At 56.9% G+C, this 26,997-nt stretch overlaps 1 protein-coding gene across 1 annotated transcript in view; it reads left to right on the top strand.

Moving 5' to 3' along the window:
- Window positions 1-26,997, top strand: part of NIBAN1 (niban apoptosis regulator 1) — a 72,679-nt gene that overhangs the window by 5,517 nt on the left and 40,165 nt on the right. The window contains exons 2-3 of the mRNA XM_040985366.1: window positions 25,000-25,130; window positions 26,780-26,911. Coding sequence (XP_040841300.1) covers window positions 25,000-25,130; window positions 26,780-26,911 — 263 coding nt within the window. The remainder of the gene's footprint in view (window positions 1-24,999; window positions 25,131-26,779; window positions 26,912-26,997) is intronic.

Below are 26,997 nucleotides of genomic sequence, written 5' to 3'. Positions count from 1 at the left end.
TTGGGACTGGGACCCAGGGGCTCCTATTCCCTTGGGCTGGCAGCCACTCCCGCAGCTGCCTTCTGTGGGTAGCTTAGCTGAGGAGGCCGCCTCTCCTGTCCTGCTCATGACTTTTCAAACAATAGGTAAGGGTTTGCAGGAGTGGCTCAGGCCTGGAGATACACGGCATTACGCTGCCCGATGTGGGGTTAAAGCCAAGTATGGGGAGCAGCCCACATGCTGGTGGAGCCCACAGGCACGAAGATGGTCTGGGAAGAGCTTGTGCTTTGAGAGGCAGAGCGAGAGAGACAAGGAGGGAGAGGAAAGAGAGACAGCCTGCACCTGCTGACTCATTCTTCGAATGGCTGCAGAAGTCAGCACCCCCGGCTGGGCTCCCGTGTGCATCACAGGGGCTCAAGACGCCGAGCCATCCTGTGCTGCTTCCCCGATGTCTTAGCAGAGAGCTGGAGTGGAAGGGGAGCAGCCGGGATGTGGACTGGTGCTGTGGGAGGGGAGTGGGCACAGCAGGGGACAGATTCTCGGATTCTCTCATTATCCTGCCAAATGCATACTTCAGGATTGGCAAATTGAGCCAGCCTGCTGGGCCCAGAGCAAACAATTTTAAAAGTGACAGGATTTAAAAATTTGGCAATCCAGTTCTTCTCCAACTTTATTTAAAAACTTGATTTATGGGCCTGATGCAGTGGCTCAAGTGGCTAAATCCTCACCTTGCAAGTGCGGGGATCCCATCTGAGCACTGGTTCTAATCCCAGCTGCTCCACTTCTCACCCAGTTCCCTGCTTGTGGCCTGGGAAAGCAGTCGAGAATGGCCCAAAGCCTGGGAAACACAGAAGAAGCTCCTGGCTTTGGGTTAACTCAGCTCTGGCCATTGCAGCCATTTGGGGAGTGAATCAGCAGATGCAAGATTTTTCTGTCTCTCCTTCTCCCCATAACTTCGATGTACCTTTCCAATAAAATAATTAAATTGATTTATTAGAGAGACAGAGGGAAAGAGAGCGTGTGTGGGAGCTCCAGTGCACTGGTTTACCCTCAGTGTCTGGGCCAGGCCATAGCCAGGCGCAAGCAATGCTGTTCAGGTCTCTGATAGGACTGTGGCTGCTCTCACAGACGCCGGAGCCCAGAGCCGGCTCTGGGACACAAATGCAGGCAGTTCCCTGTGGGGGGCAGCTGTCTGGGCTGGTCCGTCTGACACTTGCTTTGTTAGTAGCCTGAAGCCACCTGTGCATGAAGCCGGCTCGGGGACATCACCAAAGGCCAGCTTCTGTTTCTTAGTCCTGTCCATGACTGCTGTCCTGCTGGGGTACAGATGGCATGGGTAGTAAATGCCATGATGTTGCACAGAGGCGCATCCCTGGGGGGTCAGGGCTCTGAGTCCCCCAGGGCAGAGCAGCCTCTCCCAGGAGCCCTGCACTGGCCGGCAGCAGAGGCAGCCTCACTTTGCTTCTGCTGGCTGACTGCCAGGGTTTGGTTGTGCTCCTGGGCTGGGGCTGGCCCTGGCACCACTCCTCCAAAGTTCTCAACTATAGGGAGGGTCCTGAAGACTCAACCCAGGTCCAGGAGGGCGGCTGGATGGCCTGTGATGGGTGACCAATGTCACCCACACTGATCAGCATTGAGAGGGGAAGCGTCTGAAGGTGAGCCGGATACAGGTGGCTGCCCAGCAGGCACGGGTGGCCATCCTCTGTGGGAAGAATCCGGGGAAGAACGTTCTGGACACAGGGGTAGCATGTGGGAAGGAAGTGGGGGCTACAGGACCTGAAGTGAGGGGCTGTCCAGAGATCCAGGTGGCAGGGAGAGCAGTGTGGTACCCTGCTGCCGGCCTCGCGCCCCTGGATGTGGCTCCCACTGCAGGGGGTCTGTGCAGGGACCCATTGCCATGTCCACAGCAAATCTGCCGGCGTCTGAGACGTGGTTCCTCTTTAACGACTGTGTGTTGGTTTATTGAACGGAGGAAAGAACAGCGTTTCCAAGCCCTTAGGAATTCCTCAGAGAAACAGAGCTACGATGTGCTGAGAAACCATCGCGAAGCAGGGAAGCGCTCACAAGTAGAAACAAAATGATGGTCAAGATTTTAAGAATGTAGTTGTTACTTTGCAGAATAAAGGTTAGGAAGCATTTCAGAAAACAGAATGCAAAGATCAAAGAATGGGATAGAAGAGGCGTTGTTAGCACCATGAAGGGTCAGTCCACACATTCCAGTGTGACTCATTGAAGAGGCTGAAAACAGGGTGGAGGGCGTAAAGCGGGAGAAGCACCAGGGAGATGAAATAACCCATTTCTGAACCAAAAGGTCATGTGGCTGTGGCTGTGCAGGCCCAGCAAAGGCTGGCGTCCACCCAGGGCTGCGGCCGGGTCTCGGGGAGTGGGGCCTGGCTGAGTCTGCGGGAGAAGCTCCTAGGTGGCTGGCCTGGGGCTCGTGAGGGCCAACTGGGCTCAGGGGCCACCTCTGTTCCTGGGCACGCTGGAGGCAGCAGGGCGCAGCCCAGGGGCTAAGTGCTGGCCAGGCCCCTGGGAGCCTGTGCCTGGCCCCGGCTTCCGGCCAGCCATGGCCACCTGCTGGGGGTGCAGCTAGCAGATGGGAGCCTCCGCCTTTTTGCCCCTCAAAAAAACCTCAAATGAGTCAAATTGATCTGATGGAACCTGGCTATGTTGAATTCTTTGCTGCCCTCAGCAAACAGCCCATTCAATACTGTAGAATTCACAGTAAGCAGCTGAAAATGAGCAGGTAAATGAGGAGGCTGGGAACTTGCCCTGACTGTGAGCTGTGTTGGGGCACTTGTTAAAACCGTGGTATGACCAGGAAGAGAAAAAAAAGTCAGAGATGAACCTGCCCGCCAGACCCCACTCTTCAGGATAGGGCTCCGTGAGTGCTGTCGTGTTTGTTTGTTTAAAATAAGGTAAATTCTATTTTTCTCCTCAAAGATTTCTTTATTTGTTTTATTGCAAAGGCAGCTTTACAGAGAGGAGGAGAAACAGAAAGATCCTCTGATTCACTTCCCACGTGGCCACAACGGCCGGAACTGAGCAGATCCAAAGCCAGGAGCTTCTCCAGGTCTCCCACGAGGGTGCAGGGTCCCAGGCCGCAAGCAGGGAGCTGGGTGAGAAGTGGAGCAGCCGGGACGAGAACCAGCGCCCACATGGCATCCCAGTGCTCGCAAGGCAAAGATTTAGCCACTAGGCTGTTGCGTCACCCCCTCTTTTTTTTTTTAATCTTTTAAGACAAAATTTATTTATCCAAAAGGCAGAGATCATCACAAAACCTCCGATTCACTCCCCAAGTGCCCATGAGGACCTGGCAAGCAAAGCCAGGAACCCAGAACTCCACTGGGTTCCACATGTGGGCACCGGGGACCCAGACACCTGGCAGGAGACTGGACCGGGAGGGGAGGAGCGAGGACTGAAACCTGCCCTGATGTGGGATGCTGGCATACAAGTGGCAGATTGAGCGGCTGTGCCATCCCAGCCCTGATCCCTGTGAGGGCACGTTGGGGGATGGGAGTCCTGACCACTTTCTCCATTCTCAGGAGGCCTGGGTGTGAGCGAATGGTCTGTGGGGACAGGGATGGGACAGGGTGCTCCCTGCAGCTGGGTCGGAATGGAAGTTTTCCGAAAGGGACTGGCTGACCGTGGTCGTGTGTCCCTGCACTCACACAGGATGAAGCATTACTTGTAGGCTTAGCTCACAGGAATGCGAGGTTTCCAAATTTGGGTCGAATGAGCTTGTTGAAAGAATTCTTTCCAGTGTACATCATGCCCAGTGAGAGATGTGTGAGGAATTTCTTCAGCAAAGCAAGCACAGACTTAGATTAGTGATAACTTGTCTGGTCACAGGGGCATGTGTGACATCTGGGATATAAATATTTAAAATGCCTTTGTTGGAGAGAAGGGTTAAATTAGTACCAATGGCTTGAGTGGTGGCACTTGAAGTCGGTAAGAACACTGGAGTGATGGGGACCTTGGTGTATCCCCTGAAATGCCAACTCTTGGGGCAAAGCAGCTCTGGGGGTGGGCATTTGGCACGGTGCTGGAGGTGCCACTTGGGCCTGGCTGAGTGCTGGTCCCCTTCCGACACTGCTGCCGAGTGCCTGGGAAGGTGGCACGAGCCTTAGGTGTCTGGGGGCCTTTGCAGAAGCCACGGTCAGCCCTGGCTGCTGTGGGCATCTGGGGAGTAAGCTAGCACAACAGGGATTTCTCTCTCCCTCCCCCCTCTCTGTATCTGACTCCTCCCAACACCTTTTAAATACACACAAAAAATGAAAGTGCAGCTCCTGGTCTGCGGAACAATGACAATCGCAGCCACAGGAGGAAATGTTCGGCGTGTGCCCGTGGGTGCCAGGCCGGTCTGTGTCACCAGGGAAAGCTAATGGGGAATCTAAGGGTTTAGTAGAGTCTAAACCCCCATGTCTGCAGAGCTTGCCTGCTCACCCCTCTCGCTTGCTTTCTTCTGTTTTTATATAAAAAATTATTTGTAGGTCAGAGAGGGCTCTCTACCTCTGCTTCCCAGCCCGGATGCCTGCAGTGCTGTGCCCGGGCCTGCTTAGGCTGGGAGCCGGGAGCGCAGCCCAGGCCTCCTGCCACGCTGGGCCGTCCATGCCCCCTACCCAAGGTGGGCCTTGGCAGGAGCCAGCACAAGTGGAATTGGGCCCTGTGATGGAGGGTGCAGGGGTCTTACAGAGAGGCCGGATACCTGCTCCCCACACGTGACTGCTTTAGTGGAAGGATTATCTGTTTAACAGGACTGGAGCCAATTTCTCGGCTTCAAAGGACTTGAATCCATCATGTGCCCCATGCTCTGAGCTGAAACTGTAAATGCTTGTGATTAGGCTGTTTTTGAAGTGAAGTGGTAGATTATGAATAGTAATCCTAACATGCGGAATTCCTAAGTTGGCGGGTGAGGGCAGGCTTTGCAGCTCCTTCAGGGCAGCGGTGTCTTAGGCAGCTTCTCCTCAGGGGAACAGAGCACAGCTGCTACTGGGTGGCCTTCCCCGGGACACCACCGGCTTGCACACTGGGCTCTGAGTGTGCCACATGATGCACCAGAGAGGTAGAGAGCTCTCTGACCTATGTGTAGCCGCATCCTGATGTGCGGGGACACTCTGGTGCTGCAATTAGCACCAACTGGATGCTTTCCAGCAGTTTAACTTAAAGATTACAGTGTGTGAGGCATCCTGCTGTATGAAATAGACTCGAAGTTGAGTTCCTACACCCTTCAACAGCTGTTCTCGGGGGCCAGCACCAGAATACACCATAGGAAGGCACCCTTTGGCGGTTGTCACAGCGCAGACCCATCACAGTGCCAGGCCAGGAGCACCACACACCTAGGGGCAAGCTGAGTGCCCCTTGTTAACTCAGAGCTGGGGCCGCCAGCCTGGTTGCTCAAGCTGGTCATAGTGGTGTGCCCGCTTGCCAGCATGTTGCTGCCCAGCCCTTCCTTCAGTGGTCATGGGAGCCAACAGGCTGAGCCCAGGTGGCACCTTGTAGGCCTCAGTGGCTCACAGGGATCACATGACCTGGGTGAGCTGCTGGGGGTGGGGAGGGGCTGTGGAGCGGCCCCTGGGGACTCAGGTTCTGTCTAGTCCTTGGCCATGGACTGCTCTGGCAGTCTGCTGAAACAGGGGCTCCTTCTCAGAATAACATTTTTTTTAAAAAGATTTATTTTTATCTGGATGTCAGAGTTACAGAGAAATAAGGAGAAACAGAAATCTTTCAACTGCTGGTTCAGTCCCTCAACAGCTGCAGTGGCTGGAGCTAGGCTGATCTGAAGCCAGGAGCTTCCTCCAGGTCACCACAGGAGCGCAGGACCCAAGTACCTGGGCCGTCTGCTGCTGCACTCTCGGCCCACGGGTAGGGAGCTGGATCGGAAGTGGAGCAGCCGGGACCTGAACCGGTGCCCCTATGGGATGAAGGCCCAACCTGCTATACCCCAGGGCCAACCCAGAATAGCATTTAAAGTGGAAAATAAAATGCTCAGTATTTGAGAAAATCCCATTCTATCACAATGCGATCATCAGCATATGTAAACAACCGCTTCTTTAACGAACTCGATGAGGTGTCGTGGCTGCTTGGCAGCTCATGTCGCCTTGACCTGCTTTCAGGAAGTGTGCCATGTCGGCATGGCAAGCCCTGCCGGCGACAGAGGCAAACATCTGTCTGCTCTCTGCCACCACGGAAGGAGACACGGAGTGGAGTTGGATATAATACAAGTAGTGATGTTATCTGCACCCCCCATGAGGGTCGCCTGAGCTCAGACTTGACCCCGGGCCTGGTGGCTCCCTTGCTCACGCTGACGAGTGGGTGAGGACCTGGGGTGGCACCCATCGCTTCTGGCTAGTGCTCCTGGCACTCTCCATGGACTCCGGTCAGAGCTGGCTGAGCTGGGACCTCGTCCCCTATGCCATGCTCAGCCCCTCGGCCTGCGTTGCAGTCTCCAGTGTTTGTCTACCATGCAGGCTCTCACTTCACAGGGAGGCGCCCTCTGCCCACAGGCAGGAAAGTGGGTTCATACAAACCTGGGCTGTCCTGTGTGGCGGCCATTAGACAGGTGACAGCAGGGCCCCTCAGGCATGGCCGGTGCATATTTAGGGCTGAGACAGTTCTGAAGGTTCAATGCCAGGAGACTGCCAGGGTCAACATCAATGTGATTACGAACCAGAAGCATCTCCGTAGCGCATGGGCATTTGGTCTAGAGGCCGAGACACCTGCACCCCCCTTTGGAGCACCTGGGCATGGGTCCTACCTCTGGCTCTGAAATCCCGCTTCCTGTTCAAGGGATGGGTTCCTGCCACCCCCGGGAGAGCTGGAGAGAGCTGACGTTGGCATGGCATGGCCCCTGGTCGTGTGGTGTCTGGAGAATGAATTGGTGGGTGGGAGCCTCCTCTCCTGGTCTGTTTTTTTCTATCTCTTTCTCATCCCCATACCTACTCTCTCTGTTTCTTTAGTAAATAAGACAGCCTCATCAATATTATTAGCAGCAATTATTCATTGAAGTGATGCTATTTCAGTCTTATTTGCTATTTCATGCTATTTGATACTCGCTAAAATCTAGTCAAACTAAGTGAATTAATTTTACACCATTTCATATGGCCACTAGAAAGCTGAAGACCCCCTCCGGTGCCCCCTGTGGTTCTGTGATGTTGCTGTTGGAGTGAGGGGTCCCAGGTGCCTTACAGCACTGCCTGCCAGCTCAGAGATGACTGTCCTGCATGATAGCCAGTGCAACGGAACCAGCAGCTTCCACACTGTCAGCGTCCAGCACAAACCACATCATTCCCAGACCCACACTATGTACGTGGACCCTGAAGCGGACATGTCTGCTTTCTCCCCTCGATCTGATGTATTTATTCAACTCTCAAGTTAAAGTCAGAGTATGAGTCCACTTGCTTCTGGGGAACTGTGGAGGCAGACTGGGGCTCTGTCCCCTCCAGATGCCCCCGGGGAGCCCGAAGGCGCCCTGCTGCCTCTCCTACCCTACCCGTGGTGCAAGGTGCTCATGAAGAAATGGCAAGCCACCCTTGTACCTTTAAGATGGAAACATGGGGAGCCCTCTGTTTCACACCACCCCCTTTTCAGCCCGAGGGTCTTTGTTTTAGTGTCTGTCTTGGTGAGCCCCATGTAAGGAAACTTCTTTGCTGACCTTCTCCTTTCAGAACATCCCTGCCACTCGCCAGTCTCCACAGGATCACACTGGAGCTGTGAGTGTTTAGACAACATCGAAGAGAAGGGCTTGCATAGTAAGGTGCTTATCCAATGTGTTGTAGTCATTTCTTACCCAATGGGAATTGTGGATTGCTGTAGTTTCCTGGAATCATACGATTTGCTGTTACTTAGCGTTCCTTAGAAGAAATGAACCATCACATGGCCTCTGGAGTGGCCCTGTTTGCTTTGAATGTTCTCCGAGTTCAGGGCTGGGCCATGGGACATAATGCCTCCCGATGCGGCTTGTGGACGGCATAGTTGTGGATCTCGCTGTTTGGCATTTTCATGAGGCGTGTTTGGGAGTCACCCACGCCCTCCCTGCAGGGCCACACTTACCTCATCCCGGCTCTGGACATCATGGTGAGGGCTCCCTTTGGCTACACTCACGGGGGGACATGCTGGTACAGAAGGGCCACCTGGGCTGGCCTGGGATCCCTTGGGAACCAGCCCAGTGTGCAGCAATTTCCCTAGCCATTGCAATCCTAGTTGAGCAGGCCCTGGGTTCCCGTGTGTGGATGTGGAATTCTCATACCTTGCGTCATTGCAGTTAAGTCTGGATGGTCTCTGAAGGAAGGTGAGGTTGTCGTTTGTCCCTGTTATGGGCTGGGACTCAAGGAGGCCACAGGTGGTCCTTCTGGGCCAGTATGGTTCTCCCACACAGTGCAGGACAGTGGGAGGTTCCTACCACTTCTATGGCCCTTTTTATATCACTGTCCTCAAGGATACCACGAAGATCATAGAGTTCATATCTGAAACATCACACATGATTTAATAGCAGAGAGAAGCCAATGAAAGGCGTTATTCTGTGTCTTCACTCTGGGGGAGCCTGATGGTTTCTGGCACCCACCTGCCAGAGGCTGAACTTGCTGTTTCCAAAGGAGGTGGCTGGTCTCCTTGAGTGTCCACATGGGAAGTGGCTGAGGTGCTCCTGTGCAGCCAACAGGACTACCCCAGGCAGGCAGGGCTGGGTGAGATATTTAACCGGATAATCCTTGGTGGTTTTAAACATTGGATATTTGGGCAATAAAAGAAGATGGAATGTCGCAGTAGAGCTGTTTTTACTGAACACCCCCACCTTCTCTTCTTGCATGACTTCCGTTAAAGGGGCAGGAGGTGCCAGAGGTGGTGATGGCTGGGTATCCCTAGTGACGAGGGAATTTGTACAGTTGGCCTGGGCAGAAGGGACCTGCCCAAGTTTTGTTGGACTTTGCACAGCTGTTGTCACGTGCCCACCTTGGTAACTTGCAGGCTTTTACTTGAAGACATGTGACACTCACCCTTCCCTCATCCCGTGGGCTCTCACATGAGGACACGTGACTCTCGCCCTTCCCTCATCCCGTGGGCTCTCACATGAGGACACGTGACTCTCACCCTTCCCTCATCCCGTGGGCTCTCACATGAGGACACGTGACTCTCGCCCTTCCCTCATCCCGTGGCTCTCACATGAGGACACGTGACTCTCACCCTTCCCTCATCCCGTGGCTCTCACATGAGGACACGTGACTCTCGCCCTTCCCTCATCCCGTGGCTCTCACTCAAGGACACGTGACTCTCACCCTTCCCTCATCCCGTGGCTCTCACATGAGGACACGTGACTCTCACCCTTCCCTCATCCCGTGGCTCTCACATGAGGACACGTGACTCTCGCCCTTCCCTCATCCCGTGGCTCTCACTCAAGGACACGTGACTCTCACCCTTCCCTCATCCCGTGGCTCTCACATGAGGACACGTGACCCTCACCCTTCCCTCATCCCGTGGCTCTCACATGAGGACACGTGACTCTCGCCCTTCCCTCATCCCGTGGCTCTCACATGAGGACACGTGACTCTCACCCTTCCCTCATCCCGTGGCTCTCACTCAAGGACACGTGACTCTGGCCCTTCCCTAATCCCGTGGCTCTCACATGAGGACACGTGACTCTCACCCTTCCCTCATCCCGTGGCTCTCACTCAAGGACACGTGACTCTCACCCTTCCCTCATCCCGTGGCTCTCACATGAGGACACGTGACTCTCACCCTTCCCTCATCCCGTGGCTCTCACTCAAGGACACGTGACTCTCACCCTTCCCTCATCCCGTGGGCTCTCACATGAGGACACGTGACTCTCACCCTTCCCTCATCCCGTGGCTCTCACTCAAGGACACGTGACTCTCACCCTTCCCTCATCCCGTGGCTCTCACATGAGGACACGTGACTCTCACCCTTCCCTCATCCAGCTCAGCCTTGGTAGTTGCTCTGGAGGAATGAGATCTCCGTCTCTAGCTGGCTAGTGTCTGCTCCGTCTTGTGAGACACTGCATTATGCCATGTCTCCCCAGTTTAAACTTATAGTTAGCGTAGGAAGGCAACACAGTGGGATCGTAGGATAATCTTCATCCTAACATGCTTGCATCCCATGTGGGTGCTGGTTCATGTGTCGGCTATTCCTCTTCCATCCAGCTCCCTGCTTATAGTCTGGAAAAGCAGTGGCGGGAGGCCCAAGTCCTGTGTGGAGACCTGGAAGGAGCTCCTGGGCCTGGCTGCAGACCGGACGGGCTGTGGCTTTTGCGCCCATTTGGGGGAATGAACCAGTGTATGGAAGATTGTCTCTCTCATTCTCTCTGTGAGCCTGCCTTTCAAATAAAAATACATAAATAAGTAAACATCTTGAAACAATTCCCTGTCCCTGACTGGTCTCCTACTTGATCTTAGCCACGAGACCGAGGAGCAATCCTGACCAGCTCCCTAAGACTCCGCTTGGATGGCTGCAGCGCATGCCAGTTTCCGTGTGTGCTGTAATTAACCAGTCTCATTGGAGGTCTGCGCATTCGTGTTGTTATGAAGGACACTTTAACAAACATCTGATGCCTCAGGGTCTGGGCGCCTCTGTGATTATAGATGTCAACAAATCATAAACTTCTAGTTGTAAACAGAAAGACCCAGAGGCCCGCTTAGGGTCTTCCAGGCTGCGCTCGCTAGCAGAGGTCAAGCTGGAAGTCTTTTGTCCGTCCCTACCCCGTGATGCTGTGATTTCTGCCCTCAGTTCTTGTTTGTTGACTGACCAGGCAATTGTACTGAGGAGTTCATGGAGCCTGGGCCTCTCTCGGACAGAAGTGCACCTCAGTCAGTCTGAAGCACCATGGATCCCTACAGAACTCCTGGGGAGGGGGTCCCCCAGGTTGGTGTTACACCCACTATTGCAGTTCCCATGGTTTCTTTCCCGGTTTCTCTTGTTAGTCGCATACACATGGACACCCAGTCTGCCTGCTGAGAGCTGGGATTTTCACCTCCTGCAGAGCTGGAGGTGCCTGTGTTCCTGGTGCATAGGTTAAGGAGGTGAGAGAGGAGTGAGTGTCCCCCGCAGTGGGCAGCTCCAAACCCCTGGGAGCGGGAAGCGCTCTGCCTCCTGCCAGCTGCTCTGTTGGGGTGGTGGCTTCGGCTGTGACTTCTTCCCGGGTCTGCCCCCTGGCCCAGGCCTAGCTGACGTCCCCGGCACTGGGCCCTGGTTGGCCCCGAGGCCCTGTGACGATGGGGGTGTGGGGAGGAGACATCTGGACTTGCTCCATTTCACTGTGACGAAGCCTGCTGACATAGTGTTTGTCACTTTGACTGTTTGCTGGTGTGCAGTGTGGCAGTGTGAAATCCATTCTCAGTGTGTGGGACTGTCACCTGCAGGACCCAAAATGGGTCGTTGTCCCCAGAGTGCACTCTGAACCCAGGGGCTCCCCGGGTCTCCCCCAGCAGCCCTGGCAGCCTCCCCCAGCCTCTGTGCCTGGATGTGCCCTGGCAGCCTCCCCCAGCCTCTGTCCCTGGACGTGCCTTGGCAGCCTCCCTCAGCCTCTGTGCCTGGATGTGCCCACCCTGGGCACCTGTGTGCAGTGGGGGCGAGCAGCAGCGCCCCTGTGTCTGAGCCGGCCGTGGCTCCCCATGGGGAGGTGAGCAGCCGGGGCTCACCCGGGTCTGGAGCTGCCATGTTCTCGCCAGGGACTCTCCAGGAGAACCGGTGTGCTTCCTGCTGTGAGCCTGCTCCCTCTTGGACACTAGCTCCTTCCTGTTATGCCCGATTCCTTTGTATGCCAACACAAAGCGCGGCGAGCAGGTGCGTCCCCTCCCTCTGAAACGGACCCTGCTCAGTAAAGCAAAGCTCCCATTGTTTCCCTGACAGGTTCCACAGGAGCTTGAGTCCAGAAATAGACACCGTTTATGTTTCTTTTGTTTTTGAAGCATGTCGTTTCCAACCGTGCCAGGCATGCCGCCTCCATCATCTTCCTGGCACCAATGTGAAGCTCCTGTGCCTCCCTTTGCAGTCACGCTCTATCTGGGAGTCCTGTGTGCCTTCACAGTCCCTGCTGCTCTCCTGGCAACGCGGCAGGCCATCGCACCTGCAGGTGCATCGTGGCTTGCAGCACTTTCGCTCTCTTGAAGCCCTGTGACCTGCCTGGGACTTTCTTGTCCTCTGGCCATCTGCAGTCCACAATTTTCCATCAGGAAGGCATGAAAACCATCCCCCAGTAGCCACTGTGCCCGGCTGGTGTCACAACTCACTTTTCCAACGCCCTTCCTCTTGCAGAGTCCTCCCTGCTGAGAGGGAAGGGCTGAGCCTCCTGGGTCTCTGGCCAGAGCCTGGTGATGCTCCTGGTGTGTTCTGGGCATCTCCATGGAGACCACAGGACTGGCATGTGGGTGAGCATCCTCAGTGCATGATTGTATTCCAAAGCTGGGTGTCAGGGCTGCAGTAGCAGCAAGCCCGACAGCAGAGCCCTTGTCTGCACAGGGCCACCATTCCCCTGCCTCCTCCCAGGCACCTACTGGATGTGGCCTGGACTGGTACTCCGCCCTTCTTCCTAGAAGGTCCTCCTGCCCACCACACCTGTTCTGATAAGCCTGAAGCCCTGAGCCTTCTCCTTTCCCTCTTGGCTGTATTGTTCTGCTGTGAACTGTAGGACACCATGGTGTTCGGGAGCTATCTGAGAGGTATTATTAGGCTTCTGAATCAGAGCCCATTGAGCCCATGAGCAGGGATGCTGGGAGCTGTGGCCGAACGTAGGACTGTTGGCCTGCACTTGCTGCGCTGCCCTGTTCGGCAATGCGCATGTGTGTGCCAGCTGCCAGCTGCACGGTCGGCTTCCAGGCGCGTGCGCATCCTCTGTGCCAGCTCCCACGCAGCCCCTGCACTGCCAGGGAAAGGGCATTGATGCCTTGGCCGGGCCCCGCCTGTTTCCTGTCACTGCAGCCTTCCCACGGGGCTCAGGATGATTTGTCCTTGTGACTGAGTACATGGGGCTTGTTGGCCTCAGACACCTGTCAGTGTGCCGTGACCTGGGGTCACCACTGCATGTGAGCGTGCACGTTTGTCTCATAGCCCGGGTTCTCGGAAGGCTAGTCAAGGGTTCTGTAACCCCCAAAGCTTGACCCTGCTTGGGTGCAAAGAGCTGTCACTTGTTCTGCACAATATGCAAAGTATCTGGCTTACCTTCTTGATGCTCTTACCCTTTCTAAAGAAAGATTTACTTATTTATTTTTATTTACTTATTTGAATGGCACAGAGAGAGAGAGAGAATATCTTCCATCCTTTCATCACTGGTTTGTTCCCCAAATGGCCACAATGGCCAGGGCTGAGATGGTCCAAAATCACGAACCAAAAGCTTCTTTCAGGTCTCCCCACATGGGTGCAGGGGCCCAAGCCCTTGTGCCATTCTCCACTGCTTTCCTGGGTTAATTAACAGGGAGCTGAATCAGAAATACAGCAGCTAAGACTCAAACCAGCGCCCCATGGGATGTTGTTATTGCAGGTGGAGGCTTAGTATGCTACGCCACAACACTGTCCCCTCTGCTTTTACCTTGTCCCTTTCTGGGTGGAGAGCTTTTCTGAAGCATCGTTGAGTGTCTGTTCATGGGGAAGACCCTGTCGCATTTCCATGTGTCAAAGCACGGTGTCAGAGCCCGGCTCCGGGAGGGGGCACGGCTGTCAGCAGATCTGTAGGTGTGGGGCGTGGCAGGCAGTTAGGCTTGTCAGTAGTGGGGTGTGAGGGCATGGTGGTGGTGTGAGGGCGTGGTGGGGGTGAGAGGGCGTGGTGGGGGTGAGAGGGCGTGGTGGGGGGTGAGAGGGCGTGGTGGGGGTGTGAGGGCGTGGTGGGGGTGTGAGGGCGTGGTGGGGGTGTGAGGGCGTGGTGGGGTGAGGGCGTGGTGGGGGTGTGAGGGCGTGGTGGGGTGAGGGCGTGGCGAGGGGTGTGAGGGCGTGGCGAGGGGTGTGAGGGTGTGGTGGGTGTGAGAGGGCGTGGTGGGGTGTGAGGGGTGGTGGGGGTGTGAGGGCGTGGTGGGGTGAGGGCGTGGTGGGGGTGTGAGGGCGTGGTGGGGTGTGAGGGCGTGGTGGGGGTGTGAGGGCGTGGTGGGGGTGTGAGGGCGTGGTGGGGTGAGGGCGTGGTGGGGTGAGGGCGTGGGGGGGTGTGAGGGCGTGGGGGGGGTGTGAGAGGGCGTGGTGGGTGTGAGAGGGCGTGGTGGGGGTGAGAGGGCGTGGTGGGGGGGTGAGGGCGTGGTGGGGTGGAGGGCGTGGTGGGGTGTGAGGGCGTGGCGGGGGTGTGAGGGCGTGGTGGGGTGAGGGCGTGGTGGGGTGAGGGCGTGGCGGGGGTGTGAGGGCGTGGCGGGGGTGTGAGGGCGTGGTGGGGTGTGAGGGCGTGGTGGGGGGGTGAGAGGCGTGGCAGAAAGTGTCGCTGCGACTGATGCCCCAGGGTTGCTGGCCTGGGCAGCTGGTGGTTCTCACTCTGTTCTCTATGCAGCTGTATTTGCTTGCCAGCCTCCGCAGGCCAGAGGTCACCATTCAAGCCACCTGTGACTCCCTGCTTGTTGCTGGAAGGGCTGTCCAGTCGCTGGCGGGCAGCGTGGAGAGGCAGGCAGGGCCATGCTTCCGGTGGTACTGAGGACTGGCAGTGAAGCAGCTCTGCTGCTTGGCCCGCTTTGGGTGGGGATGCCAGCCGCAGAGCGGGAATGCTCACATGCTGAGGCCTGGGGTGGAGGAGGGTGTGTGGGCTGTTCCCAGCCGCAGCCTGGCCTTGGCAGAGAGGGCACTATGAGGCTGTGGGCCAGCTCTGCTCCCGGTTGTCCTGCTCACGTGTATGGTGGTCATCTCCCTTCTCCGGGGTTGTCTTCTCCTAGCAGCCCTGCCCTAGCCTGGTGGCCCCGTCCACACATCTCTGAAGTGAACGTGCAGCTCGGCCTCCTGGGCCTCCTGGACCTGCTGGGCCTGCTGGGCCTGCTGGGCCTGCTGGGCCTGCTGGGCCTCCTGGGCCTGCTGGGCCTCCTGGGCCTCCTGGGCCTCCTGGACCTCCTGAACCTGGGCCTGCTGGGCCTGCTGGTCCTCCTGGTCCTCCTGGGCCTTCTGGGCCTGCTGGGCCTGCTGGGCCTCCTGGGCCTGCTGGGCCTGCTGGTCCTCCTGGGCCTGCTGGGCCTCCTGGTCCTCCTGGGCCTCCTGGCCCTCCTGGACCTCCTGAACCTGGGCCTGCTGGGCCTGCTGGGCCTGCTGGGCCTGCTGGTCCTCCTGGGCCTCCTGGGCCTGCTGGGCCTGCTGGGCCTGCTGGTCCTCCTGGGCCTCCTGGGCCTCCTGGGCCTGCTGGGCCTGCTGGTCCTCCTGGGCCTCCTGGTCCTCCTGGGCCTCCTGGGCCTGCTGGGCCTCCTGCTCTATTCCCAGGGATGCTGATGGCTGCTCTGCAGGAGTCTGAGGATCAGCAAGTCCTTCCAAGACAAACAGTTTTCCCACTAATATCACGTTGGTCCAGCAGCTATGTGGTCACATGGTTCTGCTCCAACCACAATTTTTTTCTTTTGGGCTACCATTCCAGATCCATGTGCGCTTACACAGCTCTGTTAAAGAGATGAGAACGGCTCTGAGCACATCTATAAACCTGCTGCCACATTGCGATCGTGCTGGGGGAGGTGTGGGGTGGGGCACACGCCCGATGCGCCGCGTGGACGTGTGAGCGCTGTGGCCCCGGACCAGCCCAGCCCATGTTGAAGCATTTCCTTTTCATCAAGGGCTGAGTGGGCTGGCCCACTTTCCCTTGCGGTCTGGTTTCCTGATGTGTCCAACACGCCCGGTGACCACAGTGTGGCCCTGCTCAAGGGAGGCTGCTGCGCTCTGCTGTGCCGCCCCCAGGCAGTGAGCGCGTGATGCCCCATGTGACGATGCCCTATGCCACGGCTTCCTTCCGCTCAGCCTGCACGCCTGCCAGTCTGCATTCCACAGTACCCGTGCACACCGGACGGCATGCCGCTGCCCTGCCCCAGCTTCCCTCTTCCGACCCTGAGCTTGGGTACAGAGGGGCGTGTAGAGGGGCAGGGAGCCTGCGCTGTCCGTGAGGGGCAGCCCCGTGGTCAGGAGCCCCGGGAGGGCTGCAGGGGGAGGCCGTGAAGGTTAGAGGACAGAAGGCGGCAGTGCCCAGAGCCCAGCGCAGAGTGGCGTGCGGGGTCAGAGGAACCCCTTCTCCTCAGCTCCCCATTCCTGGGCGAGTGAACTGCCACCGTGCAGCCCGGCCCTTGTTTTGTCCTGGGAGGCAGGTTTGACCTTCGGGTCGGACTACACGGTGGAGGCAGGTACGCTCTCAGAGGGAAATTCTTACGCAAGTGAGTTTTTTATTTCTTCCAAACTGAATGCCTTAAAATGTGCATCTCTTCTTTTTCAGGTGAAAATAAAAAGTTTCCCAAAGTTGCTATTTGTAAAAGCAGGGGTGTTCTGGTGGGTGTGTAGCCAGGTCTCCCCCATGGATGGCAGGAGCCCCAGCACTGGGCCCACGTTCACCGACCTTCCCGGGCACACTAGCAGGGGGCCGGCTCAGAAGCTGAGCAGCGGGGACACCAGGCAGCACGCTGACGTGGGGTGCTGCTGTCATAGGCGGGGGGCCCTGCAGGCTGAGTCATAAACCCCCGCTTACACATGCCTTCTTTTTAAAATTGAACGTCTGCTTATTTTTATGATTTGCTGATTTGAAAGAGTCGTAGAGAAGGGAATCTCTCTTTGCCAGTTCACAGTTCACCCCCTAAAGATTGCAGCGGCCACAGCTCGGGCCTGCCAGGAGTCAGGAGGGTCTGTGTGCCCTCACGGGGCAGGGCCCAGGCTGCCTTCCCATGGGCATTAACAGGAGGCTGGATTGGAAGTGGAGCGGCCAGCGGCTCAAGCCGTGTCCTGTGGGTGCTGCAGCTCTGCCCACACACCTTTTTAGTAAATGCATTTCAATTAAAAATGCCCCACACTTGGGTGCTCCTTCCTTCTCCAAGATGATCACATGAAGAAATACATTTCTTTTCGGTGGGAAAATTTTTTGTTTTTGCTTTCGCTTAAAATTATAGCTTTAAAGGGGGCAGATAAGCCGCTGGATTTGCCACCGAAGATGGCTGAGGGCCAGCTGTGGGACTTTGGGTAGCCTGTCAAGAACAAGCAGTGTTCTGGGTGGGTGTGTAGCCTAGCGAGCAGGTGGCCCCGTCAGGCTGTGGGTTGGAGCCGTGCCAGCTTCCTGCCAGGGCAGACCCCGCTGCTCAGCCCCGTTGCCGCCATGGGCTTCAGTCTGGGGTGTGAAGCAGCAGAGGGGTGAGTGTGATGGGCCGTTTCTCAGAACAATCAAAGCCTGGCTCACAGAACACGCCTTGGTTCTGCTCTCATCCGTCTTGCGCTCTTCATCCTGTGAAAGGCTGGAAATGCCTTCCCTCGGGTGCTTGCCTCATTCCCTGGCTCTGGGGGCAGCTCTTACACATTTCAAACCCCGTAACTGTGTGTTTTCTTTGGGACAGGCCTTGGCAGCCCTCAGAAGGGCAGTTCCTTCCGTTTGGGATGGGGCTCTGTGTCCTGTGACTTTTGAAGGTCTTGGTGGTTACTGCTCAGGAGCATCCTCTTTTCAGAGAGCGCTCTGGAGCTGTGGGTCACTCGGGAGAGACCCTCCTGTCTGCGGTGGCCACAGGAGTTCCCCCCAGGGCGGCCCGCGCACCTGCCTAGTTTCTCACCTGTTGCCAACATCCAAATAGAGCCAGCTCCACCCTGTGGGGGAAGCAGGAATAGCAGCCTGCTTGTCTTGTGGGTCTGCTTTCAGCTTGCTTCTAAAATCCATCTCAGATGCTTGGCTGCTCCCAGGTGAGTACCCAACTTTCAGACAACTCACGCTGCTTGAGATCCAGTCAGCCGGGTCCCTCTGTGCCGCCCACACGCGTGGTCTCCGCCCCTGTGGTGGTGACGTCAGACTCCTGGGCGCCCTGTGCCTCAGGGGCTCTGCAGAGGGGGCCCAGGGCTCCAGGCCGCTGCAGGGGCTGCCCTCCGCCCAGCCCTGGACAGACCTAGAGTACCATGCATTCACGCACGTTAGTTCCTGCTGTTTGTGCGCTGCCTCAGGTACAGTCTAGTCCCTGTCCCCGGCGGGCTCTCTCACTGCCTGAGGACAGAGAAACACAGTGTGTGAGGGCTTTTCCAGGAATTTAGGTTTCCAGAAATGGTGGTTTGCATGTTCCTTGCTGCCTCGTTTCCCTTTGGTTCTGTGGCAGAGGAGGTGAAGGAGCGATGGGTCCGATATGGGGGGATCAAGCCCTGGGTACAAGGGCGACCTGCTGGGCCTGGGCTGTCAAGCAGTGAGCTGGGGAGGGCAAGAGACGTACTCGCTGTGGCTGCTGAGCTGAGCAGGGACAGGGGTACGAAGCACCAGGTCTGCCCATGGCCTGGTGGCAGGGCCGAGTCAGGTCCAGGCAAGGGCAGAGCCAGCGGCTGACTCTGGTCCGGCAGCAGGTTCAGGGTTGATGTTGGGTGACGATGGCTGGGAGTCTGCTGGGCCTCGGGGTCCAGGAGTGAGTGGTGAGGTGGAGGGCGCGGATGCTGCTCTGAGGAGGCACAGCAGGAGCCAGCGCGCCCTGTGCCCTGTGTGCAGGGGCGGCTGACCAGACGCACGGGGCTGAGTCCTGGAAAAGCACACTTGGGGTGCTGCTTCACGATGCTGGTGGAAGCCGGGGCAGGAGCACAGGGCAAGGAAAGAACAGTGGTGGCCTCAGAGCAAGGGGAGGCAAAGTGGGAGACCACGGGCGTGCCTTGGTGGTGGCTAAGGTAGGGTCCATGGGAGGTGGGCAGGAGAGCCAGGGGCCCCTGCCTGAAAGAGGACTGAGCAGAAGTGGGAGTGCAGACGGAGCCTGAGGGTGCGGCCCAGGAGGAGTGGCGGAGTTGGGGGCCATCATGCCCCTTCCCTCCCTCCTTCCTTCCTCTCCCTCCCTCTGTCCCCCTCACCTGTTGTGCAGGTTGCCTTGGTGGTACAGTTATGAATCAGTACTTCTTTCTTCCTCACTCCCCTCCCCGTCCCCAGCGTCCCCAGCGAGTCCCCATGCTGAGCCTCCATCGCCCAGCTCCCAGCTCCTCCCTCAGGCCCTGTGCTGCCCTGTTCCATCACAGCTGCACACAGGCAGCCTGCAGACCTGGAACACGCATGTGGATGAGTGTGCACACATGCACATACACACATACACACATGTACATGGGGCCCTGGGTGGGCTTCTCTGTAGAGAGCTTCCAGCTGTGCGCTGATGTCAGCAGGCAATTTCATCTGTCCCTTTTCTGGGAAGTGTGTCATTGCCAGGCAGCCGCTGGGGCCCACAGACAGCCACGCCTACTCCTCCACACGAGGCTGTGGACCCTCAAACCAGGCAGGCGGAAGCAGCTGCTGGGGGCGTGTGTTCAAACAGTTCTCCCCCGTCTCAGACTGATTCTGCAGGCCTGGAGTAGGGAGTGACCAATCTGTTAGACATCCTAGGAGACTCTTTTAAATACATGCGCTGCCAAAGCAAGCATGAGGATGTTTTATTTTTAATATTATTTTAAAGCTTCCAGCCAACCTCATTTAAAAAGATGTATTTATTTATTCAAAAGCCAAAATGGCAGAGATTTTCCCTCAATGGCTTCACTCCCCAGATGACCACAGCAGCCAGGGCCAGGCTGACAGCCGGGGCAGGGGGCTTGGGCAGCAGCCAGGGCTGAGCTGGGTTCACACCCAGGGCAGGGGGCTTGGGCAGCAGCCAGCTCTGGGCCAGGCTGACACCCGGGGCAGGGGGCTTGGGCAGCAGCCAGGGCTGGTCCAGGCTGACACCCGGGGCAGAGGGCTTGGGCAGCAGCCAGGGCTGGTCCAGGCTGACACCCGGGGCAGGGGGCTTGGGCAGCAGCCAGGGCTGGGCCGAGCTCACACCCAGGGCAGGGGGCTTGGGTGCACCATTGTTTTAGAGCAGACCCTTCCGACACAGCCACCTAGGCTCTGGGCAGGGTGGGGGTCTGCCCTGTGCCAGGGTCCAAGCTGCCCTCTTCAGATGTTCTGGATTCTGCAGGTGTCCTTCTGCTGACCTGGAGGCTCCTGAGGGTGGCTTGGGTCAGCCCCAGATGGTGATGCCCCTGAGGGGACACAGACAGGTGACAGCCATGCACCTGCCATGTGGGTCACGCAGAGTCCCAGGGAATAGCCCGCCTCTGCCCTGGCCCAGGCGGCCTCAGGGAGTCCTGCACAGGGTCTCCCCCTTCTGCTGCCCTTCAGGGGGTAGATAACAGGTTTTCCTCTGGTCCCCAGGTCGTCTGCCCCATGCTGTGAGTTTAAGTTGGGTACCCGAGTTTTGGAATGAATTCTCTTGTAGAAACGATGCTACAGGGGTTGCTTTGATGGGTCTCTCCAGATCCACAGTGTTCATGGAAGCAGCAGGTGCACCTGTGTGCTAATGCAGAATGGTCGATGACGGCTACATGTCACCTCCGCTTACAGCTCTTCCACCAGACTGTCCGATGCACTGAGATGTGGAAATGACTGCCGACTGTTCTCAGTTAAGCCTGCCTGGTCTGTGAGGGCACCAGCCCAAGCAGGCGGGCAGGTGTGTTTGGGTTCTTGGTTACTCTTTGCATCTGTGTCAAGAGGCATCTCTTCCTGGCAAGGACAGCAGACACTGAGAACGTATTTTAGGTGGCGGATGGAGAGCTCAGTTTGCCCACATTCACTGTACTTGTAAACCTGCTTGCTTGCTGACCTGGCATCTCCAAGAATGCGAATGTGTCTTATAAACCTATGCCTGTCCGGGTGAGCAGGCCTGTGTAAGACGCCGCATGACTGCCGCACGTGAGCCAGGCCCGAGGCGCTGCACGGGCATCGCTGAGGGGATTGTGAGTGTGGCCACCAAGGCCTGGGGCCGGAGGCCAAGCACAGGCCAGCCATGCCACTTGCCCATTCACAAGGGGCAGTAACATCTGCCTCATGGAGGATGCCCCTCCGGCCAGCCACCAGCCACCCTCAGGAGGGTGGGGAGGAAGGTGTGTCGGGGTTGCTGGCCCGGCACAGTCGGAGCAGAGCTGTGGTGTTTTGGGCCGATGTGACATCACGCAGCCTTTGCAGTTCGCTCAGCAGCGGCTGTTACTGCATTCTTACACACTGAGAGGGTTGCTTGTTGAGGAGAAGCATTCTCATGAAGTCCTGGCGACGCTTGGTCCATGACCCGACACGTCGCATGGCGGTGCGCAGAGGAGACCAGACGGCACTGTTACAGGACCACGAGGGTCACGCAGGTGTTGGGCACACAGCACGGCCTTCTCCCCTGGTTTTTGTGCAAAACAAATTCATCATCAGTGGACGAGAAAATCTGCTTCATTAAAGCGTTTCCCAGGGAGCCTGGGACTGCAGGCTGGAGACTGCGGGCCGCTTGATTGGAACACCTGGACAGGATTAGGGGCTGCAGGGAGCCCTGGCTGCTGACCGACCACTGGCTTCTCGCACCAACCTTGGCTAGTTGGAATGAACTGAGCCATCCCTGGTCACTTGGGGTGGAGAGAGAGTGACCAAGTGCTGCTATTTCTTTGATGGGTCGCTCAGTATTTTAAGTCTCACTGATGTACCCATCTGACAAATTTTAGGACTCATTACATTGAGTCCTATTACTCAGCTATTTGCACTGTTTTTAACTTGTTATTGATCCAGCAGTTTAAGATGTAGTGAATTAAACTGGTATCCTACTGGGTCTCTTGTATTTTGGCTGACTATACCGTATTATTCAGGATTCACTGGAGAAGAAAAACTAATGCAGTTTGGATGAAGAAGTGCTAAAGGGCTGAGGGTGTAGACGGGGGGCTGAGGGTGTAGACCGGGGGCTGAGGGTGTAGACCGGGGGGCTGAGGGTGTAGACGGGGGGCTGAGGGTGTAGACTGGGGGGCTGAGGGTGTAGACCGGGGGCTGAGGGTGTAGACTGGGGGCTGAGGGTGTAGACTGATTGAGCTGAGGGTGTAGACTGGGGGGCTGAGGGTGTAGACCGGAGGCTGAGGGTGTAGACTGGGGGGCTGAGGGTGTAGACTGATTGAGCTGAGGGTGTAGACGGGGGGCTGAGGGTGTAGACGGGCGGCTGAGGGTGTAAACCGGGGGCTGAGGGTGTAGACGGGGGGCTGAGGGTGTAGACCAGGGGCTGAGGGTGTAGACGGGGGGCTGAGGGTGTAGACTGATTGAGCTGAGGGTGTAGACTGATTGAGCTGAGGGTGTAGACTGGGGGGCTGAGGGTGTAGACTGATTGAGCTGAGGGTGTAGACTGGGGGGCTGAGGGTGTAGACGGGGGGCTGAGGGTATAGACTGGGGGCTGAGGGTGTAGACTGGGGGGCTGAGGGTGTAGACCGGGGGCTGAGGTGTAGACTGACTGAGCTGGGGGTGCAGATCCTGTCTGGTGACCAGGAGGAATGGCTCTTGCAGTCTGAGTCCCAGGCTGCGGGGACTGTGTCCATGCTTCTGACGCCGTGTCGGGGAGCATGCCCTGCCTTGCCTGTGGTTCTGACTGACCCTCTGCAATGGACATGCGCCCTGCCCGAGGCGTTGCTTCTGTTTTCCTCCACTGGCTGGGTCACAGGTTGGCTTGCCCCAGCCCCACACCAGCACACATAGGCCAGTGAGATTCCTCACATTGCCACATCTTTGACCAAGTTCCGAGTCTGTCACAGTGCTGACAACCTGCTTCTTCTTAGCCAGCGTGCTCCACAGTGAACCCAGGAGCCTCACAGAGGAGTGTTTTGGGTTGACCCTGACCTTCACATGCTTGCATACATGCTCTGTAATGATAGCTGCATGACCTTGGGTCAGTTTGCTTCCTAATCTGGAAACCTGGGAGCCTTTGCGAACCCCAGGCTGGCCCAGGTGCCCGAGGTTCCCCCCTAGAGCTTAGTGTCAGCAGCCCAGCCTCTGGGGACTTCCCTGGCAAGGCCTGAGCTCCGAGTAGCTTGGCTGATGTGTGGTGAGCTCACTCCATTCAGAGTGTGGTCTGCAAGATCCTGGGCTTTCTGAACAGAGTGTAGGCTTGGGCTCTTCCTCCTGGCCCTTTAGTGAATTCTCTTCTCCTTTAAGAGTCTTACATCCACTAGGTTCTGAGTAATTTCTGACCAGAGTCCATTACACAGAATGTCTGAAGCAGCGATCAGCAGCCCAGGGGCGGGAAACGCGTGGAAGGCTGCGGGAACCCTCAGCTGTGGCCCCCTGCTCCCGCCCATGCTCGGTCAGGTCCTGTTACTAGGGATGCTGAAGTTCTTACGGAGACGGCCGTGATGTCAGTGGGTCCCCAGCTCTCCCTGGAGCCTCCCCAGCTGCTTAGTCCCTTTCCTCTGCTCTCTGGGTCCCTCTGTGACATTAGGTGGTTAAGAGCCTGCACCCCAGGTGGTTAAGAGCCTGCCTGTTGTGTAGAAATGGCACAGTGTAGACAAGCAGGGGGAACTTGTGCCATTCACTTCCTTCTGCATGGGGAGACAAGAGGAGCAAGGCCAGACAATGGGAGGGGAACCGGGGCAGACACCGAAGGATGTGGTATGGGGTGGGGCTCCACGTGACTTCCTCATCTGGACACCCGGGTTTGCTCAGGCCTGGCCTCATTTCTCTTCCCGTGCGTGCTTCATTAGTGTGCATGGCTTCAGTCTGTGCAGAGCGTTCCAGGTTTGAAGCAGCGTGCCTGTAGTTCATGTGTGCGGCAAGGCCTGTGACACCATTAGACAGGACAGAGCAGGGCCCTGTGTTGTGTGCCCAAAGTTCCATCAGGAGCTACTTTTCCTGCAGATGGAAGAGGCATGGACCAGGCCAAGGCGCCGTCCCTTCCGGGGCACAGTTATCACAAACAGTTCCAAAATGCAAGCCTGTTGTGTCAAGTTGGGCTGCTTTTCTGCTTTCTTCTCTCCCCTGGCTTACTTGGGGACCCTCGGCTGTCAAGGAAAGTGGGGCCAAGGATGTGGTCAATGTGTATCGTGGGAGATTGGGGTCTGCAGTGCAATGGTGACCGAACCATGACGGGAATTCCCAGGTGCTTGTCCCGAATGGAGTGGAATCTGTCATTGTGGCTCAGGAGACGGTGCACCTGTGCTTGGGCATGCAGGTCTTCCCAGCCACACCGGGAGAGCTGTGCCCTCCCGGGAGCAGGGAGAATTTGTTGTATGTTCCCAACTGGCCTCAGAAGAATGTTGGTTCTGGAAGACATCTCTGCCAGGAGCTTTACCCGGGTCTGCTTAGCGGGGTTCTCAGCACGTGGGCCATCCTCTGCTGCTTGCCCAGGCCACACGCAAGGAGCCGCTGACACATGAACTGGCGCCCACCTGGGATGCTGGGTGCAGTGGTTTTGCCTGACGCACCACAATGCTGGCCCCCGCCTCAACAATTTTAACAACTTTCCGAAGGCAAGTTTGCCACAGTTCCCATACACACGGTCTTATGTCTGGACCATTTGGAAACCATGATGGTTTTGATAATGTCGCAGGAAGAAACAGAGGGTGAAATGTAAAGTAAATAAAACCGGTCATAGAATGCCATGATCTCAGCTCTGAGAGATGGGGCAATCCAAGGGCACCAAGGCAAAAAAGGAGCTTGGACTTTTAGATGTATGCTGCCACACAAGCATGGGGTTTGGATTTTTAAATATTTTTCAGCACTTACAAATTCCTTTTCCAGAAATAGCTGAGATAAGGTTAGGAAGTTTGCAGCTGACCTGGTCACGGGGTCGCAGCTTATTATTGGGTGTGAGGAGAGGCTGCTGTTGGCAGGGAGGGCGTGTGGGTGGGCGTGAGGAGAGGCTGCTGTTGGCAGGGGGGCACCCAGACGGGTGCTGCACTTCCCATCCAGCTCCCTGCTAACGCACCTGGGAAGGCAGCAGAGGATGGCCTAAGTGCCTGGGCCCTGCACCCACGTGGGAGACCTGCAAGCCGCCCCTGGGCTCAGCCTGGCCAACCCTGGCCATTGCAGCCATCTGGGGAGTGAGCCTGCAGATGGAAGTTCTCTCTGTAATTTTGATTTTAAAATAAATAAATGAAGGAAAAAATCCCATTTTCCTACTTTTCCAGGGAAAACAGAGGCTGTACTGAAGAACTTTGGCCCCTACTACAGCCGCCAGTATGCTGTGGCGTTCTGCAGCCATGTGCACTGCCAGGTGGAGCAGCACAGAGATACTGTGACTCAACTCCTGAAGACCAAGGTAACAGCACGCGGGCACCATGTGGGCGCTGGGCAGATGCTGGGTGGGTGTGGTTGGGCACTGGGCGAGCACTGGGTGGGTGTGGTATGGGCACTGGGTGGGTGCTGGGCAGGTGCTGGGTGGGCATGGGGTGGATGATGGATGGGCACTGTGTGGGCACTGGGTGAGCGCTGGGTGGGTGCTGGGCAGGTGCTGGGTGGGCGTGGGGTAGATGGTGGATGGGCACTGGGCAGGCATGGGGTGGGCGCTGGATGAACACTTGGATGTGTGGGTCTCACGAGCAGGCTATGCAGCCTGCGTGTTTCTGGAAGACAGCGGTGTCTCCGCAGCTTGCAGTCTTCCGTGGAACCATCGCCTGCCTGGGCGTTGGCATACATGAGCTCCTGCCCAGGGCGCAGCCACCTGGCCGGAAGATTCCTGGGAGCCTAGCTGTCCAAGATTTCCCTCTGGGTCCTAGGACATCGCAAGATTTGACTTTCTATAAGGAATGGCAGTTTTTAAGAGAGATTTGTTTGTTTTAAAAGTCAGAATTAGAGAGAAAGATCAGTCTTCCATGTGCTGGCCCACTCCCTAGATGGCTGCAGTGGCCAGGGTTGGCCAGGCTGAGGCCAGGAGCTGCTGCGGGTCTCCCACACGGCTGCAGGGCCCAGGCACTTACTCGGGCCGTCCTCTGCTGCTTTCCTGGGTGCATCATCAGGGAGCTGGATGGGAAGTGGAGCGGCCAGGATGTGAACCGGCACCCATGTGGGATGCCGTTGCGTCAAAAAGCAGCATTAGCCACGAAACCTCAACACCAAGCCCCAAAGTCAGTTTTTAGAAAGTCAGAATGTCAGTCCTGCTGTGGGCATTTAGAGCCAGGTGCGAATGGAGACAACAGGCTCCCTGCCTTCCTGAAGTCTGCATTCAAACGCAGCAAGAAAGATGATGACACCAAGCCATATGGGGGATTGGGTGCTGTGGAGGGAAGTTAAGAACCAGGAAGCAGGCAGTCAGGACAGCCAGCAAGGATGAACAGTTGGAATCCGTGTATCTGTTTGAGAAAGGGCACTCAGGCAAGTAGGACAGCAGGTGCAGAGACTCCAGAGGGCTTTCTGGAAGGAAGGGAGGGGCCGCCAGTAGGTACAGCCCCTTAGCACCACGCTACTCAACCTTGAGGGGACTCATCCAGAATGCAGGTTCTGGGCCTGTCTTGGAGGTGCCAATGCAAGACGGCTGGGGTGAAACCATGGCTGTCCAGCTCCAGGAGGGTTGCCTGCCGGGACCACACAGTGCAGCTGATGTGAGAAAGCGGGCAGGCGCACAGCAGGCTGCTGCCTGTGGTGCCGGAATCCCATAAGGGTGTTGTTTTAAGTCCTGCTGCTCCACTTCTGATCCAGCTCTCTGCTGATGAACCTGAGGAAGTAGCAGAGAATGGCCCAGGGTCTTGGGTCCCTGTACCCATGTGGGAGACCTGGAAGAAGCTCCTGGCTCCTGGCTTCAGCCTGATCCTGCCTCAGCTGTTGTGGCCAATTGGGAATGTGAATCAGCAGTTGGAAGATCACTAACTCTGTCCTTCAAATAAATAAATGAATAGATCTTTAAAACAAAACACAGAAGAACAGTGAAGTAGTGCCATGGGTGCCGTGCCTTATCTGCACTGTCTTTTGAAGCCCGCTTTGGAGCCAGGCACTGTTTTGTATGAAGCAGAGGTGATGCAGTTTGCTGAAGACTTGAAGAAATGGAAGGAGAGGTACATTGTCATCAAAGACGACTTTGCCATGGAGAGCTACGAGAGCAGAGAGGTGAGAAGGGTCCTCGTCACCACTGGTCCTGGCAGCACCCTGGCATGTCCTGTATGGTCAGGGGATGGCCACGGTGGGCTGGCATG

This window comes from Ochotona curzoniae, unplaced genomic scaffold (assembly GCF_017591425.1).
Source record: "Ochotona curzoniae isolate NIBS_2020 unplaced genomic scaffold, NIBS_Ocur_1.0 contig_430, whole genome shotgun sequence".
In the NCBI taxonomy this organism is placed as follows: domain Eukaryota; kingdom Metazoa; phylum Chordata; class Mammalia; order Lagomorpha; family Ochotonidae; genus Ochotona; species Ochotona curzoniae.
The sequence above is the reverse complement of the archived record's forward strand: the minus strand, read 5'-3'. Positions and strand labels throughout refer to the sequence as shown.